Source organism: Carettochelys insculpta, chromosome 1 (genome assembly GCF_033958435.1).
Source record: "Carettochelys insculpta isolate YL-2023 chromosome 1, ASM3395843v1, whole genome shotgun sequence".
Lineage (NCBI taxonomy): Eukaryota > Metazoa > Chordata > Testudines > Carettochelyidae > Carettochelys > Carettochelys insculpta.
In genome coordinates, this window is record NC_134137.1 from 235,428,807 (window position 1) to 235,447,578 (window position 18,772).

An 18,772-nucleotide genomic window follows, 5' to 3' on the forward strand; every position below is an offset into this window, starting at 1 on the left:
TGAAGGAAAGAGGCCCGAGTCTCCAAGCCTAGGTTGGGCTTTCTGGAGCAGGAGTTAGAAAAAAGTACATTTGTAAACAGAGCCCGTTTGAGCTAGCTTTCCCCGAAATAGCAACGCCATTCTGCTAGTCATTCTTCACAGGCAATCCGCAAAGCAGCACGGGAGAGGATACTGACATTATAAGTCACTCACGTCAATGTCAGTTCACTGTAGCTTGCAAGGTGGTGAGAGGGTGCAGACAGCTGTTCTGTGGGAACTGCCAGCTCCTTCTCCACCACTATAATTTCTCCAGTGTCCATACCTTCAGGGCATTGTTGAAGAGCTTCCCCACACTCTGGAAGCAGCCGCTGGGCAGCTGGTTCTGCCCCAGCCAGTGGATAGCATCCTGCACGTGCTGCTTGTCAATGTATATGTAGGAGCTGGCCTGGCCGAAGGACCGAGCCACAAAAGCTGTCAGCCTGTGGACCGAGAGCAAAGGAGAGAGGATCTTTGTACCGTTGGCCTCAGAATCTGGAAGGCTCATGCCCCTGAGACTCCTGGCCCCCAGTGGGGCTGGACAGCAACAGTTCTGCTTGCTCACCAGGTGTTGCCCTCTGCATCACGCTTCCCAAAGGCGCTGTAGGAACCATTGTCGTGTTTGTAGAGCAGCTGGCGCTGGTAACCTAGGGAGACAGGAGGAATGGAATGGACTCTCAAGCCTGAGGACTTGCCGCACTCCTGAATGATAGCCCAGGTGTGGAATTCCACAGGACAGCTCCATACCTACCGAATGCAGCTTGTTCCCTACCTGATCCTATCCTGGCATGATCTGGATGGTCTGCGCCACTCCAGAGAGAGCATACAGCTGCTGGGCACTGCTGGAGGGGTGTCTGAGAGCTGCTTTGCAGCACCAGAGCAGTACAATAAGCTGGAGCATACCCCGGCATCTGACTCCATTGATTTTCAGAGGTATTTCTGTGGGCCTGATGGGTTTCATGTCCACTGAGTCCATTCTGTAGGACTCTTCCCTAAGGAATCCCTAATTAGCACTCTGAGCTGCATGAGAAGAATGGGCTCTAGTTACAGCAAGTGGAGATACATTGGAGGTGATGTGTTCAAACCCCTTCTATTCCTGGTCCAGCACAGCGCTTAATTTCCCTTCTACTAGATGTATTAGAAAGGAAGCATGTGTCAAGTTCTCAGATACAAATTGCTATCCTTTTTTTCTACTGTTGCCTCCTGCCTTGTGAAAGTGGCCTGGCTCCACTCTGCTCCCTCCCAACCCCTCCTCTATCTACAATCAACTGCTGGCTCCTGGGCAACTCCTCTCTTTCTCCAACAGGCCTCTCTCTGCTCCCGCAGCTGGAGAGCAGGAGGCCCAAAGCTGTTCGGCGGAGCAGGACATGAAGGCTGAGCTGGCTGCAATGCCGGACACGGCACATGCAGGTGAAAGAGCTGCTCTGAGGAGATGGAACATTAGTTTGAGAAGCATGACGGAGCTAAGAGTATGACATGAGGAAACGTGGGTTCGTGCCCAAGCCTTTGTATGAGTAAGGGGAGCTACTGCAGCATGGTGTAGGTTGTCTCGGTAATAGCAAGGCACTGAAGAGGGTGGGGGCTTGCCATGGGAACGGTCAGCAGTGAGGTGGGATCAGAGAACAGTGTGTGGGCTTCATTTTGCACCCTTCCCACCTACGTGAGTTGTGGCTATATTGGATGCTGGAGCCAGTTGGCCGAGGTGTGTTTGTGAGCGGGGATGGAGATGAGTTTGAGGAGCGTCACAGCGCTGTGACTGTAACATGAGAAGATCCAGCAGTGGGGAGAAATAACAGGTAAAGGGCTTGTCTGCACTTCTAGGATTAAAGTGCTGCCACAGCAGTGCTCGAATATCTCTGTGCGCTCATGGCACCATGATCAGCGCACTTCTTTCTTTATGTAAATCACCTCCATGAGGGGAGTAGCTAACAGCACTGACAGCCGACTTACGCTGGTGCCTTAAAGCACTGTAACTTGCTGCTCGGAGCCGGGGGTTTCACACCCCTGAATAAAGAAGTTACAGCTCAGTAAAGTGGCAGTAATACAGGAGCCCTTAGACGGAATCCTGTGATGAGGTTGGACTCAAACTAAGGAGCCGGCTGGGGCAGCTTTGAAGGCTACAGGTTGACCCTCTCTCATCCAGCACCCTTGGGACCTGACCAGTGCTGAATGAGAGCATTCACCAGACGACAGGAGGCCAATATTGTCTGACACATTACCAACATTTCCACTGCTTACTTGACTCTTGAAAGACATTTAGGGGTAAATTACAGTTAAATAACAGGACAGAACACTGAGAGCCAGGACTGGTGGCTGTAAGCAAACTTTATGGGACCACGGGAAACTTGGCCACATCCATGATAAGTGGTCATCTGGCCAACTAAAATCACGCCAGATTACGGAGTTTGCCAGCTGAGAGAGCTCTGGATTAGAGAGGTTCAACCTGTGCTATCCAGCCAGAGTGGGTGAGAAACCTCTGTTCGCAAACGTTCAGCACAAGTCATTAAGTACACCGATGGAATGGACGTGTGAGCCTTAGTGCACCTCTCTGAAGGTGTTTAAATCTGATTTTCCCCAAAGGGCTTGCTGAAGTAACCCTTGAGTGTGGGAGACCCGGTGAAATGAGCTAAGCTCTTGTTTGATTTCTAGCTGTGAGCAAAAAGTGTTGCCAGAACGTGGCAACATTCAGAAAAGCCAATTTTTTATTCTGATGGCTGTACCTCAGGAACGCCTTAGACACAAGGTCCCAAATTTAGATCACACCAAATCCCCATAGGGTTCATTGGGTTTCAAAGCAATCTGTCTATCTCTATGGATTTTAGAGCACTTGAAACAGTCAAGCTTTAAGCAGCAATCTGGCCTTAATCTCAGCTACTGAAGTTGTCATTCTGCTACAAGAATTGCTTGTTAAAAAGTCTTTCCTTCCCTAAGGCTCTCCTAATGCCACTCAAACCTGTCCTGCTATTTGTACCCTGGGATTCCCCACATAGCCCTGCCAGTGCCCCTCAGCCCTGCCCTGCAGCCCCTCTGCTATTCCAGCCCTGGGCTCCCCTCACAGCTCTGCCAGTGTCCCTCAGCTCTGTCCTGCAGCCCCTCTGCTATTCCAGCCCTGGGCTCCCTGCACAGCTCTGCCAGTGCCCTTCAGCCCTGCCCTGCAGCCCCTCTGCTATTCCAGCCCTGGGCTCCCCTCACAGCTCTGCCAGTGCCCCTCAGCCCTGCCCTGCAGCCCCCTGCTATTCCAGCCCTGGGCTCCCTGCACAGCTCTGCCAGTGCCCCTCAGCTGTGATGTAGGGAATCATCCTTATAACAGAAGAGAAGAAGGGGGATGCTGGAAGAATTTGTATAGCAGGGATGCTGAGAGCCATTGAGTCACACTGTGAACCCAGCATATAATGGAAACCAGTTTAAAATGGAAATGTTCTCCTGGTCCCAGCATCTATAGCATTGCTTACCAGTCTTCATGAACTCCGCTGCCTTGTCTCTGATGGCTGGGGTAAGCTGATTTGTGTTCTCCAAGTACTTGAGTACAAAGGTGTTTGGAGCAAACATGACCATGTTCTGTTCACCACAGCCAATGGGCAAACGGAGTAGCTGGTGTAAATTGTGTAAGGCTGTGCCCATAATATCCCCTGAGGATTGAGGATAGAGAGAAAACATGTGAGATCAGCTCTCTCCCCCAGTATTTCTCCTCCTGCTTCTAAACCACACAAGAAATCTGGATGTGCCCGGACATAACACCCCAGGACAGGGAGCTGATAATCTCTCTCCGTATGGAGCCGGAGCTGGTTGCTGACTTTCACGCAACATAAATAAGCACCAAAAATCAAGCCAGTCTCCTTTCAAAACAAGCCAATCCCTAAAAGAACCCCACCGCTCCATGTGACTAGGTCCCCCCAGTGTGCAGTTTGGGTCTGCGGTAGGGCACTGTGCACTCCTGTTTATCCCCTTGCCCTGCTTGCTAGAAACAAATGAAAAGAAGAAGAAAGAAAGAAGCAGCAGCAGCAAGCCCAGCCAAGCAAGGAGCTGCAAGCTAGCTCAAACAAGCCAATTAAGCCTGAAATAAGCCCAATTTCTGAGGTAGCTGTGGACACCACGGCCTGGAGAAATATAAGGGCCCCCAACTGCCACTGCTTTTGATGCCAGTTAGGGGCCTAAATACATTTGGAGCTCTCGGCCCACAGCCCTAGTAACAGACCAGTGGTCTGTGGTGAATTGCGTGAGAAGCAGGGAGGATTCCTGACTCACTGGGTACACTAAACTAACCTGCTGAGAGGCACTGAGCACCACGGCTGCACAGGCCTCCCGGGCACCCCAGCCCTAATCCCGGCCTCATGCAGAAGGAAGGTCTCAGGAGGGAGGTGGGCTGGAGCACAAGCCAGGCCTGCCCTCACCCTGCAGCAGCAACTTCTGTTCTGTGGGACCGGTCCCGGTCCTCTGCTCTGGGCGTTAGGATCTAGGAGCAGGCCACGCCTCGTGGAACAGGAGCTACCGTTGCAGGGTGAGTCACTGCGCAAACCACATGCCAGCCCCGGCCGCCACTGACCCAGGCAAGGAGAAGTGGGCTCCCCTGTTTCTGCACCCTACTTTTCACAATTTTTGTGAGTGCAGTTGAACTCATGAGCCCTCACTTGCCCCTGGATAAAGAAGTACACTGACTATGGGGCTCTTAGGGATTATTTATAAGGACATACTTAAATAACGGTCTCTTTTCTTTGGCTAAGCAAGGGGAGTGGGGAGATAAGAACCCTCTCAGTTATTTGCAGGGTGGCAATGATGAGGAGAGAGAGGATTCGTTTATGACAGGGGTTGCCAGAGACTGAAACCACGATAAAATGTGAACCAAGGGTGGAGTTCTCAGGCTTGCTTTCCAGAAATCTTCCCTAACGTTGAGATCTGTGGCATGGTCTTCCCCAGAAACTGCCTCTCCAAGTCCAACCGTCAGGGGTCCGTTTCATTCTATGGAGTTCCTCTGGAAGGCAATGGCTCCAGAAAAGGTTCCTGATGAAGCCATAAGCATCAGCCATGTCTGACTGAGGCTGACTGGTGCAGCATTAGCGCTAGATGCTGCATGAGCTCTTTCCCCCGGGGGCAAGGGAATGGGGAAAGGGACTTCACCAATGACAGAGACAGAGGCTCGGCCTGATCCTTCCAAGACTACTTCTGGCAGCTTCAGGGAAACTTCTTGAGTAACTGGATCCTCTGCAAGAGACAAGACCCAAGAATTAACAGTGTGGGAGATTGGTGAAAGCTAGAACCACGGACTCAGCACAGCAGGGGGAGGCACCACTCAGAGCATTTGAAGAAGTATGAGCTCAGACATGATACTGAGGGTCTTGTCCTGCCCTGTTAGCATGCACTGTGCGCATGAATGGCATACGCGTGTCCCCCCAGGGAGCTGCCATCACAGGACAGAGCATAACGGCAACATGGGCACGGCACTTGTGGCCTGCGGTGCCTCTGCCTCAGAAAGGGCCAGTGCTTTCAGTGTTTTCTGTCCAAACAGTTGCTTTCACTCTTTGGGGCCCTGAAACAACACGGAAGCCTCCATTACAAGCCAGAGCAATCGTGGGGCTAACCCATCCATACCTGTAGCACACAGGAAGATGTTGTGAGTCTCCTCTTTAAGGACACCACCGGCCTGTGGATGGAAAGAGAGTGGGAGTCTGAAAGGCGATGACACAAAGGCAGATGGCTGTTCCAGTGTTGGCCTGTCTGTGCCTGAAGGGGGACTACTGACTCATTCTCCTCCCTAACCTTGCATCCTGAGTGCCACTATATCTGTGCCCAAGGGGAACTAATCTCTCCCCGACACCTTGTTTTTGCTCCTAGACCCTGCTGTTCCCGTGCTGGCCTATTTGTGCTTGAGGACCTGATGTTCCACTGCAGCCCCACACCCCTCCCTGACCCTGGCGTCCCAGGGCAAGGCCTACCTGTTGGCTTTGAAGCCTGACTGACCTTGACACGCAGGGTTCGTATCACCGTGTCTGTCTGTCCTCGGGGAGGCGTCACAGCAATCTGATTGCCGCACAGCTCATGTGTCTCTTGTGCCTCCGTGCTTACGGAGACATTCACCTTTCCTAGGGAGGTGACAAAAAAGCATCGCTGAGGGATCAGAGCACAGACTGGAGAGGAGAAGGGGAGAGACACACACACGGGCAGACAGATGGACATTCAGATTCTCCGCTGTCCCCTGCTTCACTCTCAGCTGCCTCACCCAGTTTGGTGGCAGTCACATTCCAGGAGAAGGTCTTGGCTTCACTGCTGCAGAGGCAGCTGGTGTATTGGCAACCTGAGCAAGGTTCCACCTGGAGCTCCGGAGACTCAGCCAGGCTGGTGTGCACCTGAACAGGAGGGGAACAAACACACTGAGCACCTGGCAGCTGTCCAAAGGAGACACACCTCTGGTACTATATCAGTCTGCACAACGTGGACTAGATGTGCATGACCAGGGCACTTCAGAGTCTGGTATACTCAGTCCCTGGAACAAGGGTACTTGAGTACATCCTTGCCAGGGCACATGGGGGGTGACATGAGGGGGATGGTGAGCACTCACCTGAATACAGTCCTTCAGATAGTTGAAGACGGTGGCCTTTAGGGTGAAGGTCTCTTCCCGGACCACAGAGTAGGGCAGTGTCACATCCACAAAGAAGGGCTGGAAGACCCTGAACTTGGTCGTCTGAGAGAGTCCAAAACCACTATCCGCAACACAGAACATGTTGGCTTGCCACTCTGTGATGGTGTCAGGAGCAGTGGCCTGCAGAGATGTCGTCCCCTCTTCACTACAATGTGAACAGAGGCAGGAAATCTTTCAGCATCAGCACAGAATTTCAGCCAGTGCTCTGGGGAATGAGGCATGGAGCGTGGTTTCCAACCAGTGTTGGTTGGGACATTGCCTGATTTGGGGGCTAGGACTATGGAATACAAAACCTTTCATCTCTAGGGCACCATGTTTTTTTTTAAAGAAAAGTATTTCATATAAATCTCTTCATAAGCCCCAAAATAAAAGACAAGGAGCAGACACTGTGGAGGATGTGACTTGTTTCCCCCATTTTGAAGACTACTAGAGGGTCTAAACGTTTCAGTCAAATTTTGTGTGCCTGTTGTGTACATATGATTATGACAAATTGCTTGGGAAACATGGAAGACTTACTGGGGATAGATAGAAGGTTCCATTCCCTAAAGCAGGACATATAAATCACGAGGCAGAGTTTTTGCAGCAAAGGCTTCCCCTTAGCTCCTGTGCTGGGGGAGTATTTGAATCACATCATAAAGCATTACAAAGTGAGGCACAGCACTCTCCGGAGATGGCAGAGAGTTTAACGCTCAGAGACCACCAGTGATTTTCTTCCTGGGGGATCTGTCAGGGGCCACTTACCCAACGGGGACCAGATCCCAGATCCAGGTCTCTGGAAAATGCGTCCGTGGTTTTGTCTTTTCCTTTTCGGGGCTTGGTGCTGCACTAGCAATCGGTTGAGGAACAGGCAAGGGAATGACTGTGAGGAGTAAAAGGACGGGTTAGTAGCTGTATGAAGTGCTGTGTTTAGTGTCTGGGGGGAGATTAGCTCTTCAGTCACAGACAACCCAGCACTGGGTTATCAAGTTCTGATAGAGGGTATGGGTGTGCGAGGGCATCAGCCCCCCCAGACTCTCTGACATCAGAAGAATGGGTTCAGTGAGAAAAAGGAGGCATCAGAGGGAGATCGGCCTTCAGGAGCACTGAGTCTGGCATGCAGCCAACAGATTGAGAGCCGGTTTCAGGGCACGGAGTGCATAGGAGTAGAGTATTCCGTTACAGAGCTTAGAAGAGACAAGAGGGGTGAGGTGATATCTCTTACTGGACCAACTTCTGTTAAGGAGAGACCAGCTTTCAAATTTACACAGTGGTCTTTTTCAGGTCTGGAAAAGGCATGCTGTGTCACAGCTCCGTACAAGGTTGAACAGATAGTTTAGCAGAAGTAGTCAGCATATATTCCAAGGGACCATTTAATACGAAATGGCCTGCTAGCACCCCTCAAGTCATCAAACAAAAAGAGGGGCTAGCAGGTTATGAATTGCTGTAATAAACCATCAATCCATATCTTTATTAAGTCAATTATTTGTCCTGTCTATGTTATGAATTTACACTCCCAGGCTCATCTTTGGAAAAAGTGTTACGCAGTTTTCCTTTGAGGATGAGGACTGAAAGGAGTATTTGCTTTGCAAACAGTGTCTCCCACAAGCTTTTCTTACATTTTCCTGTGTGAATTAATTTGAGAGCCTAGGGATTGTCTGGTTTGACCCACATAGCTATTGAAAGAGCATTTCGGGCACTCAGTGAGATACACCACATGTGGCATGATAAGCGCATGTAGGACCCATGGATCTTGAAAGATGTGTTGTGAGGGGGGATATTGATCATTGTAGCAATGGATATGTGTCTGCAGGTTTTGCATCTCTTATTCTGGCAAGGTCTGGTGGTGCTTTGCGTTGTTGTGTCCTGGTCTGTGGGGAACTTCCTTCTGATTATGAACTTGGAGAAGCAGAAGAGTTATTCAAAGGCCATAAGCGAGGGTTCACAAAAGATTTCTTTAAGCAAGGAGTCCTGTGAGCATACAGGTTGTAGTCTGATGATACCTCCGTGTGTGACTGTGACTATCATTATCGTCATCAACAACCACTACCTCAGCACCTGTTGGTGTCTGATGCCGCTCTCACTATTTCTGTCCATCTTTCCCAGTCCAGTGCTGAGTGGCTCAGTTTCTGTAGACGAGCTCTGCACCAACCTACTACATCATCTACCCATTGTCTGTGGGGTCTGCCTCTCCTATTTGAACCATCCATTTTGCCAAATAGCGGGATCTTGATTTTTCATTCGTTGTTAATTCTGCAAATATGCCCGAATAGCTGTAACTTCCACTGTATAACCTTCTGCAGTAGGTTCTCTTTCGGCTGTATCTTCCTATATAACTCCTCATTGGTGACTTTCTGCATCCACCCTATTCTCAGGACCTTCCTGTAACAACTCCTCTTGAACGCCAATATTCTTCTCTTCAAATCTTTCATTAGCGCCCATGTTTCACATCCATACAATATGCTGCTGAATATACATTTTCAATACATTCAGCTTTGTTCCTAAGCTAATCACTTTGCTTTTCCAGATCTTGTCCTTCGCCTTTAAACTCGCTCTTGCTTTCCCTATTCTAGTCACTATTTCCTTCTTACAGTCTAGATCATACATTATGTTGCACCCCAGATACGTGAACTTCTCTAAATTCTCTAGTTCAATCCCACCTACACTGATCTTCCTTCCTATTTCCTTATCTCCAAATACCATTGTTTTTGTTTTATCGATGTACCAGTGTCTGATGGTCGGTGAAAATTAGGCAGTGTGGTAAGAGGGTGTTTGATTCTGTACTGAAGCAGATTCTCCTAGTATATTTGGATTCCTAGAATAATAGAAGATTAGGTTCAGAAGAGACCCTCAGGAAACCATCTACTCTAGCCCCCTGCTCAAAGCAGGACTAACTCAAACCAAATCATCCCAGCTTGGCCTTGAAAACCTTTAAGGATGGAGATTCCACAGTGTGCCTGGGCAGCCCATTCCAGTGCTTCACCATCTTTCTAGTGAAATAGTTTTTCCTAATATCCAATGTAGACTCCCCCTTCCCCACCCACTGCAACTTGAAACCATTGCTGTCATCTGTGACCACTGAGAACTGTCTTGGTCCATCCTCTCTGGAACTCCCTTCAGGTAGCTGAAGTCTTCTGTCAAATCCCCACTCATTCTTCTCTTCTGAAGACTAAATAAATCTAAATCCCTCAGTCTCTCCTCATAAGTCATGTGCCTCAGTTCCCTAAACATTTTTGCTGCCCTCCACTGGACTCTTGCCAATGCACACCTTTTTATAGTGGGGAGCCCAAAACTGGGTGCAATACTCCATATGTGACCAATACCAAATAGAGAGGAATTCCATGATTTAATCTTCTTCTCTGGTGGACAGTCTTTGTTTGGTGAAGGTGATTTTGATTGTGCTAAGGTGCATATCCTGGCCTTCCTTCTCAAAGCATATTCTGTGGTATCTGAGAACCCAGCTGTACATAATAAATTTCTTGGTGTTTTTGTGGTAGCAGTTGGACTTATGAAGGCTGATGTGGAGCTATGTGATTTTTTTTTACATATAGACTTGTGTGTAAGATGCCATTGTTGAAGCTGATCATGGTGTCCGGGAAGTCGATGCTGTTGTGGAATTATTTGATAGAAACTTGAATGAACAGTGGGTAGTTAATGAAGTTGCAGTGGAAGTTTATGAGAGTGTTTAAGCTGTTTGTTCAGAGGATGAAAATACTATCAATGTATCTCAGGCATATCATTGTCTGTGTGGTTCATTGTCAAAAATTCTTCTTCAAGTTCTCTCGCAAAGTGGCTGGCCTATTGCATGACCATCCTAGTACCTATGGCTATTTGCTTGGTTTGGACAGTGTTGTTGGATGTAAAATTACTGAATGAGAATGAGGTGGATGACTTTGGATTTGTGTTTGGGGGTGGATCTCTGAGCAGAACCCACTTTCTTGTAAATATTTGAGGTAGGCTGCCATGCTGTCATTGTGGGGCATGCTGGTATGTAGGGACTTGACGTCCACGGTGGCAAGTATGGTATTCTGAGGGATGGTATTAATGCTGCAGGCTTTCTGGAGGAAGTTGGCTATGTCCTGGAGGAAGGTGGCCCTTTCTGTGGTAAGTGGTTTGAGGATAGTTTCTGTTAAGTCCGGATATTCCATCAGTAAGGCTACGTCTACACTACAGAATTATTTTGAGACAATAGCTTTGCTAGTGTCTACACTATGCACACGCTATTTGGAAATAAATTCAAAATAGCGGGTGCATTATTTCAAAAACAGTAACCCTCCTTACAGGAGGAATAATGTGTAGCTCAAAACAGATATTAAGACACAAGATAGCGCTATTTCAAAGGAAGCCATAATGGTGCCTAGTGGCATTATTTCAGAACAGAACTATGTGTGCAGAAATGCTATTTTGAAGTAGCTGGGTGCTCTTTTGAAATACATTTTGTGTGTGGCTCTGTTATTTTGAAATAAGTTATTTCAAAATGCCTCTGTAGTGTAGCTGAAGCCTAGGAGCACCTTGGCCAGATATAATGGATCTGCGTCACATTCATACAGATTTGTTTATCTTTGTAAGCACATAGAAGGGATTTTCAGCCACCATCTTGTGGTTAGACTTCAGATACTGTATAGCTGTCCTCTTAATGGTGGAAACATTGCAGCAGATGTACATTGTTAAGTACTTCAGTCATTTTTCCCTGGAGCAATCAATGTCATGATCAAAAGTATGATTTTATCCAGTTAGATTATTCTTTTTTCTTATGCCTGTTGGTGGGAACATGGTAATTATGAGTAATTTCATCGCTGTCAAAAAGGAATTCTTTGAGGTGGATATGGTATCTCCATGTGTTAGTATGGCATCAAGTTCTGAGATGGGGCAAAAGTTCAGTCCCTTGGAGAGAATAAATAATTTATCTCTAGTTAAGGGCCATCTTGATAAATTGATGATGTTCAGGTAGTTTCCATGTCACGTGTATTGATGCCATGGTTTTACCCAGAGGCGGCGTTCTGCGAGTTATGGAGTAGTTGTAATTGGCTCCACTTTTTTGTGTGGATGGAGTTTTAGACTTCTGGTGGTGTTTACCACGTTTTAAGCTTCAGAATCCACAAGAGCAGGAATGGGTATATGTAACTGGCCTTGTGTGTTATAAATAGTTAATAAACATAGTTAGCTGGACTCTTCTTTGCCCCATGGCTCCTTCCTATTATATTTTTTGTGTATAAAACAAAGCCGCAATGCAGACAAAGTACTTCCCTCGGGCTACATCTACACTATGAGATAAATTCAACTTTTAATAAATTCAATTTTTAATCTTGTTCTTATGAATTCGAATTTAAGTGTCCACAAAACTTCTGTAAATTTGACCCTCTGTTTATCCACGTTGAGTTACAGTGTTCCCATTGCCTTATCCAAGTTCAACTGCATGAGCAATGCATTGTGGATACCTATCTCAGAGTGCCTTAGTCCCGGTTGCTTGTAGGTGTTTGTGGGTGTTCAATGTCACTGTCCCAGAAAGCAAAGCACTGTCCCAGAATTCAGAGCACTCAGTAACTTTGCAAAAATGAAGGGCAGATCACCCCATTGTCTCCATTACAGTGCTAGCGCAGTCATGGATCCTCAGATGCTTCAAGTCATTCATTGCACACACTGTTATCGCAACTTCATGAGCTGTCGTGCGATTTTTCTTTTGATTAAAAAGGGCGATGATGGTAGAGTATGATGATGATCATGAAGTTTCTGAAGAGGTAAATCCTTCTACTGCAGTCCAAGAAGTCACAACAGCTGGCTGCCCTTAATGCACTGCTGACAGCTGAGTGGCAGTTTTGGACTTGTGAGACCAGCACACACTGGTCAGATTCACAGGCTTCCTGTGACCTCCTTCCTGTGCACCTGGAGAGCAACAGAGAAGGAAGCAGCCATACCTGGTGGGTAACCGCGTAGCTTTGTGGGATACATACAGAATACTTCTAGGGGCTAATAAGTTCAATTTTAAGACATGGCACTTCCACACTGGCCTTTTTTCGAAGTTTTAAATTCAAACTTGATGCTGCACCCAGCCGCGTCTGATGATATTATGCTATCGATATTGGTGCTCCCTAATTCGAACTAATGACATTTACAGTGAAGACAGTAATATTGTAATATCAAGCTAACTTCCTTACATTTGAGTTTACCTCATAGTGTAGACGCAGCCTCAATCACAGACGGTGCAAGACTGCAGCAACAGGTTCAAAGAGAAGACAGGAGAGTGTAAGGTGGGGATTAGCCTCCCTCAGTAAGAGACATTCTGGCAGGAAGTGAGCAGAAGATTGCACTCAATTCTCACCATTATCATCATACTGGGTTCTGGTAGAAAACAACATTATTTTCTCAGAGGTTGGCCGGACACAGGATACTGGCTTCTTCACTTTGGTGTTGGTTAAAATTTTCATTCTCAGTTGCTTTAGAAAATGGAGAGAATGAAAAAGTGATCAAGGGGTAGGAAGGGAGAATAGGGAAAGAAAAAACAAATTGTAATTCATGAGACCCTGAAAGCTAAAGTGTTGTGAAATTCTGTATGTTCCTACAGAGTCCAAATCCCATGTTAGCAGGCCCAGGACAACGTGTGACAAAAGATTTGTGATCATTATTGGACCTGATTCTTCTCACTCATGGGAGTAAATCTCTACCAAAGTCAGTGGCAATCCTCAGGTTTTACCTGATAACAATGAGCTCACAATCAACTCCACTAAATCTATTAAAACCAATTAATGAACCAAATCAGCTTTACAGTGTTATAAATCTATTCCAAAGAGCATTCACCTTTACAATTGGTGTACCACACTTAAAAACAGGGACAGAAATAACCCAGCCTCTAGCTGTGCAGTCTGCCCAGCTCCTATTAGCTGTGGCAAACCCCAGCCTCACTTCTGCGGCTACTGGGGCTCTTCACCACCCGGTTTGGGGTATAACAGCCAAGGGAAGGAACTGAATATGCAGAGATCGACCCCTGAACTAGAACAGCCTTGGGCCTCTATCCAACTCAATCTGGCTTAAGATCAGTTAGACACAGGAAGTCATTAGCAAACCTCCCATTTCTCATTTTCTTTACAAATTCCCACACACGTTCAACACTAGAGATCAATGCAGGCCTAAGAGAAGTTTGGTGCAGGAGCACAGGAGATACCCACCTTAAATAAACTATAGACATCAGCCTCGCTTTGATACCAGGGAGCTCCCATTAAGGAGCGTCTTTTCCGAGCACCAGGAAGGTGGGGAGTGACAGGGGGCAGACAAGGATATGGCTCAAAGTCTTCCAAGCGATAAGCGAATCCTCGGCCGTCAATCATATAATCCTGTCCGTAGTGCGACCTGTACACCTGGATGGGGAAAAGGAGGGGACTGGACAGTTTAGTGTGTGTGCGTACAGGAACACGCATGTCCGAAACATTGCCCTCTACTGGTGAGGAGCAGAACAGCTCATCTTGTGTGTCACAGGCCCCATACTGATACAACCCTCTGGCAAGTCTCCTCTCCCTCAAGAACTTTTGTAGCAGGGGGATTCTAAATTCTATCCCTGCCAGCCCCATCAAATTTGAAGAAGCCACACTCCACGGCATAAAGCCGAAGAAAGCCCTAGGGACTGGCTGGCACCATTTTGTCACTCTCTAATACTTTGCCCATCACAAAAGTCTTTCGCACAAAGGCCTCCCAGAAGCATATGAGCATCAGTGACTTCAGTCTCACAACCCACACCATAGATTAAAAGGGAAACTGAGGCAGAGATGCACTGGCCAAAGGACCAAGGTGCCCCAGCTAATCAATGGCAAAACTTGGGCTAGAACCCAAGTTCTGGCTCCCAGCTGTGTGAGCGACCCATTAGCCCAGACTCCCTCACGGCAGAGAAACATGGTACAGGTGGAACAGCAGGAGCCGCCAGTCAGGTGAGCAGAGGATGAGCAACAAACCCACTCCCACACCCATTTCTTCCCTGGGAACTCTCCCACTGCTCCTTTGAACCTGCCTGTTCCATCTCTCTGTCTGCTCCTCCCACCCCTCCGTTCCAAGAATGGCCCCTGGAGCTGCCATTGTGGGCACCAGGATGAATCAGCCACCTGCCTGGCAAGGAGATGGAGGGAGGCAGAGGGCTGCAGGCAACCAGTGCATAATGAAAGGGGTCAGAAAAGCTGGGGGTGGCTGGGTTTACCCCCCTTGTGTGACGGCCCTGTTCCAGTGCATCAGAGCACACCTCTCACCTGCCACCTCCTGCAGGGTTAGTCTGGCCAGAGTGGGGCCCTTACTGCTTGGGACAGGGCAGGTTTACTCACACTCTCTGGTGTCATGAGACTGTCATCCTTCAGGCGGACGCTCTTGTCCACGGCCCGGACGGAGCACAGAGAGCCAGGGTCAGCCTTCAGGTTCAGACTGACCTTCGACCCAGGGAGGTCTTCCTTCTCTGAGAAGTCCAGTGTCACCTATGGGAGGAGAAAGGAGAAGTTTATCAAACGGAAGAAGGGTGGAAAACAGTGAGGGTATATGAGCAACAGGGAGAGAGAGAGAGACTGGGCGAGGAAGGAAGAATGGAAGGGAGACACTACAAGAAACACAGAAAGAAGGGCACAGGGATTGTTGAGGGTATGTCATCCCAGCCAGACTACCCCTCTGCCACACCATCGCATTTCCCCCCACATGCTGGGACCATACTCACCTTATGTTTGAAACACTTGCTGATCATGAACACATCCACATCGGCTGCCACCTCTCCATCGGCAAATATGGCGTAAAGCAAAAGATTGGCAGAGGGTGCAAGATCAGAGCTGATGGGCAGCGTCAATGAGAAGGAGCCCTTCAGTGCTGCATGAGTGAACACAAAGAGGAGGAAATACTTTTTTAGACCCACAGAAAGAACCTGTGGAACTTATTATTGCTGGATATTATAGAGGCAGAGGATTTCATAGTTCCTGCACATGGTGTGATGCTGGCAGACCAGTGACAGCTCATGCCAAGGCTATGGGTCCCTCTGAACACTGTCAAATGGACAGCTGGAAACTAGTCTGGCTTACCTTTGGGTTTGTGTCATTATACCGGATACTAGTCTTATAAGAATATGTTTAATAGTTTTGAGATTTTATGGTATGGTTTAGTCCTGCATTACACTATCTGCACTGCTTGGTATAGTGTTATATTGAATGTTTGCCTTGTAACACCTCCCTAATTCTGTAACTCACCAAACAGGGAAAGCAGCGCCAGCTGAGGTACAATGCTCACCCTGCTCACAGGATGGCCCACTGCAGGCACATGAGGCATTGTCTCGTGCCAAAGGACAGAGACCTTGTTGATGTCATTCCTTACTCTCTCCAGGAGGAGGAAACCTGTCCTGCGCATGAGCTCATCCCATCAGCTTGGATCGTGGGGTGAAGAGGATGAAAAATCCCTGACAAGGAGAAACCAGTCCTTTCGTGCCCTTTAGACTGAGAGGGGGCAAACATTACCAAGCACAAGCAGGAGATCCTGTTGCTGCTTGGCATGAGTCAGCCCTCGAAGGACATACACAGCTGCTTAATAGAGAAGACTAGAACACATTTGTGTGTGTACCCTTCCATTTTTAGCTTTGCAGATAACTCTCATTTTTTTCTTCATTAATATATTTTTAGTTTAGTTCATTTGTGATGGGATTAGCTACAGACACTGTCATTAGTTTGGGAGCTGAGCACAAGTGATCTGGAGTAGGGCCTGGGAGTAACCTGAATGTGGTATGATTTGGGGGCTAGGTGGCAAGACAGACTGGAGTACGTAAGGGGGCTATCGGTGACTATTCACATCTACTACTCGCTTCTTGAAGTCTAATTACAGAACACACAGCCAGTTCAGGTTTTCTGCCCTGCTTTTCGGCAGTCTGCCCTGAGGTTGGCACTTCCAGTTGTGGGCCATTTTCAGACTGCTTGACATATGGATTAGAACAGCCACTCCAGAGACTTTCTCTCTCTAAGCATCTGCCACTGGCCGGTCAAGGAATCATAGAAACATAGGATGAGAAGAAGTCATTTAGACTGTTGCCCAGCACTGAGGCAGGCCCAAGTATACCTAAGACCGTCCCTGACAGATGTTTGTTCAAAGGTGTTCTTACAAAACTCCAGTGTCAGGGAGGGTACCAGACTGGGCTGACCAAGACAGGAGGTGGGACACTGAACTAGACTGTCCATAACCTGGCATGGCAGCATCCTGCCTACCATGCTAAAATGACCCAGTGGCCTGATCCATTGTGAAGACTTCCATGGAGTTTATTGCAGGTGCACCTTGGGTTTTCTCACTTACGCTCATCTTGGCCAGTTGGCACCTGCTTCTGACCATTGAGAACAATCCTGCCTCTTGAGACAACCTGTGGAGGAAACAGAACAGCCTGTCAGGGGGCCAGGCTTCTGAGAAAGGAGAAAATACAGAGCAGGGAGCATGTGAGAGAAACAGTCAAATGTGCTTTATCTTTAAACTCTTAATGAGCAAGGGCACAGCTGTCTTACACAAGTCTTCTGAATGTGGGAAATCCTAGGCAAGGCCGCCAAGTCACTCACCTGGCAGCTATGCCTTCTGATACCACCCAGAGAGTCAGCCCAGACTGGCAACAGTCCCCTAAGCCTGCCTCAGGACATTCCTAGCCAGATGACATAGCTGTAAAATGCTGTGGGGCTGGGAGATTGGCAAGGGGGTTTCAGAGACGTGTTCCAGTCAGTGAGATGTCTACAAAGACAAGTATAGAGTGGAAACCACAAAGTGCACGTGTCTGTAGATGCCATTACTGTATAAAAACCTTGCAGTCTAACTGCCCCGGAAATTAGGGCTCACCAAGTAATAGAAATCCACATGATCTGCCCCAGGGCCCAGCTCATTCCGGTCCAGGATATAATCCACCCACACTTCCTGTTCCTGGTCACAGGGCAGCTCTTCTTCCACCTGCTGGATCTCCAGGAAGCTGTTGCTCTCAGAGTAGAAGGGTTTCAGCCAGTTGAAAGCCTCTTCTTCCACAATTGCAACGGTATAGAGATCCCCCTGGGTTATATTCACAATGGAGTATCTGCCCTTCAGAGCAAAAATGCAGGGCAGAATTACCCAGTGGAGGAGCTTACAAATGGAGTACCTGCTGGAAACATTCAGTGTAATTCCCAGAGTATATGTAAATGGCCCCACATAATCCACAGAGGCAGGAACAACAGCAGAACCCCCCAGCTGCTGAATTGACCTTTGGAACATATTAGCTTTTCTTTTTAGCTCTGCTTTCAACACTTTTGATTTCAGAGAAAACCAGACGTGAACTGCATGCAGTTTGCAATGCCTGCAGACAGCCAGAGAGGCATGAACTCTCCCATTCATTGCAAAAATGTGTTAACTCAGAAGCCTACAGGTAACTGTTACAGGGCAACATCGTTAACTATTGCATTGCATAAATATCCAACAAATATATTTGTCCCACAATCCCAGCTAGTCTCTTCCACAACCCCAGAGGTCAAAAGTCCCAGTCATCCATGCTCAGCTGCCCACATCACCCACTTTCTCTAACATCTATAATGCAATTATGTGTCCTCAGTACCTTAATCTGCAGCAGACTGAAAAATGGAAGTTATGAGGCACAGTAAAATGAATTTACTATGAAAAGTGTTATCCCTTTTAATCAAAGGAGATAGGAAAAAAAAGCCCTTGGACTCTTCTAGCATGTTCCAATTTAGAGCAGAAACTGGAGTCGGACTTTTCTTTGGTGCAGTGTTTTGTGTTTGCAAGGAATGTGCGAAGTCCTGTTTTCATGAACACAGGAGGAAGGTGAATCACAGGAGATACTTTACTTGCACATAGCCCCCAGCATCTCTCTCTAGAGCTCTCCAAGGGCCACCACACCAGGATCAGTCGAGGCTATGCCTGGAACTTCCTTCAACGCCTGTTTCTATCAGCTTTTCAGCACCGGTTCCTGCTTCTCTCTCCCCTACACATATCTCCCCAACTCCATGCCCCATAAAACCCATATAGTTATAATTCCTGGGTGAAGTAATAGATGTCTTTGTTTCGGGGGTGATTTGGTCCTTCATTTGTTTAGGTCATTATTATTTCTTCTTTGACCCCAAAACAAGGGTGGTCATTAATCTTACCAGCTTCAGCAAGGTTTAACCCCAGCCTATAACAAAGAATGAC

The 18,772-nt window shown here is 47.7% G+C and overlaps 1 protein-coding gene across 1 annotated transcript in view; it reads right to left on the minus strand.

Moving 5' to 3' along the window:
* The window catches only part of LOC142014147 (alpha-2-macroglobulin-like protein 1), a 79,435-nt gene that overhangs the window by 45,771 nt on the left and 14,892 nt on the right, over positions 1-18,772 (minus strand). Inside the window, exons 13-27 of the mRNA XM_074996268.1 lie at positions 17,438-17,671; positions 16,913-16,976; positions 15,306-15,451; positions 14,926-15,072; positions 13,789-13,977; positions 12,945-13,059; positions 7,391-7,508; positions 6,569-6,794; positions 6,230-6,356; positions 5,971-6,092; positions 5,602-5,653; positions 5,131-5,214; positions 3,468-3,644; positions 581-662; positions 302-458 (exon numbers count right to left, since the gene is read on the minus strand). Of these exons, the coding sequence (XP_074852369.1) occupies positions 302-458; positions 581-662; positions 3,468-3,644; positions 5,131-5,214; positions 5,602-5,653; positions 5,971-6,092; positions 6,230-6,356; positions 6,569-6,794; positions 7,391-7,508; positions 12,945-13,059; positions 13,789-13,977; positions 14,926-15,072; positions 15,306-15,451; positions 16,913-16,976; positions 17,438-17,671 (2,040 nt within the window). The remainder of the gene's footprint in view (positions 1-301; positions 459-580; positions 663-3,467; positions 3,645-5,130; positions 5,215-5,601; positions 5,654-5,970; positions 6,093-6,229; positions 6,357-6,568; positions 6,795-7,390; positions 7,509-12,944; positions 13,060-13,788; positions 13,978-14,925; positions 15,073-15,305; positions 15,452-16,912; positions 16,977-17,437; positions 17,672-18,772) is intronic.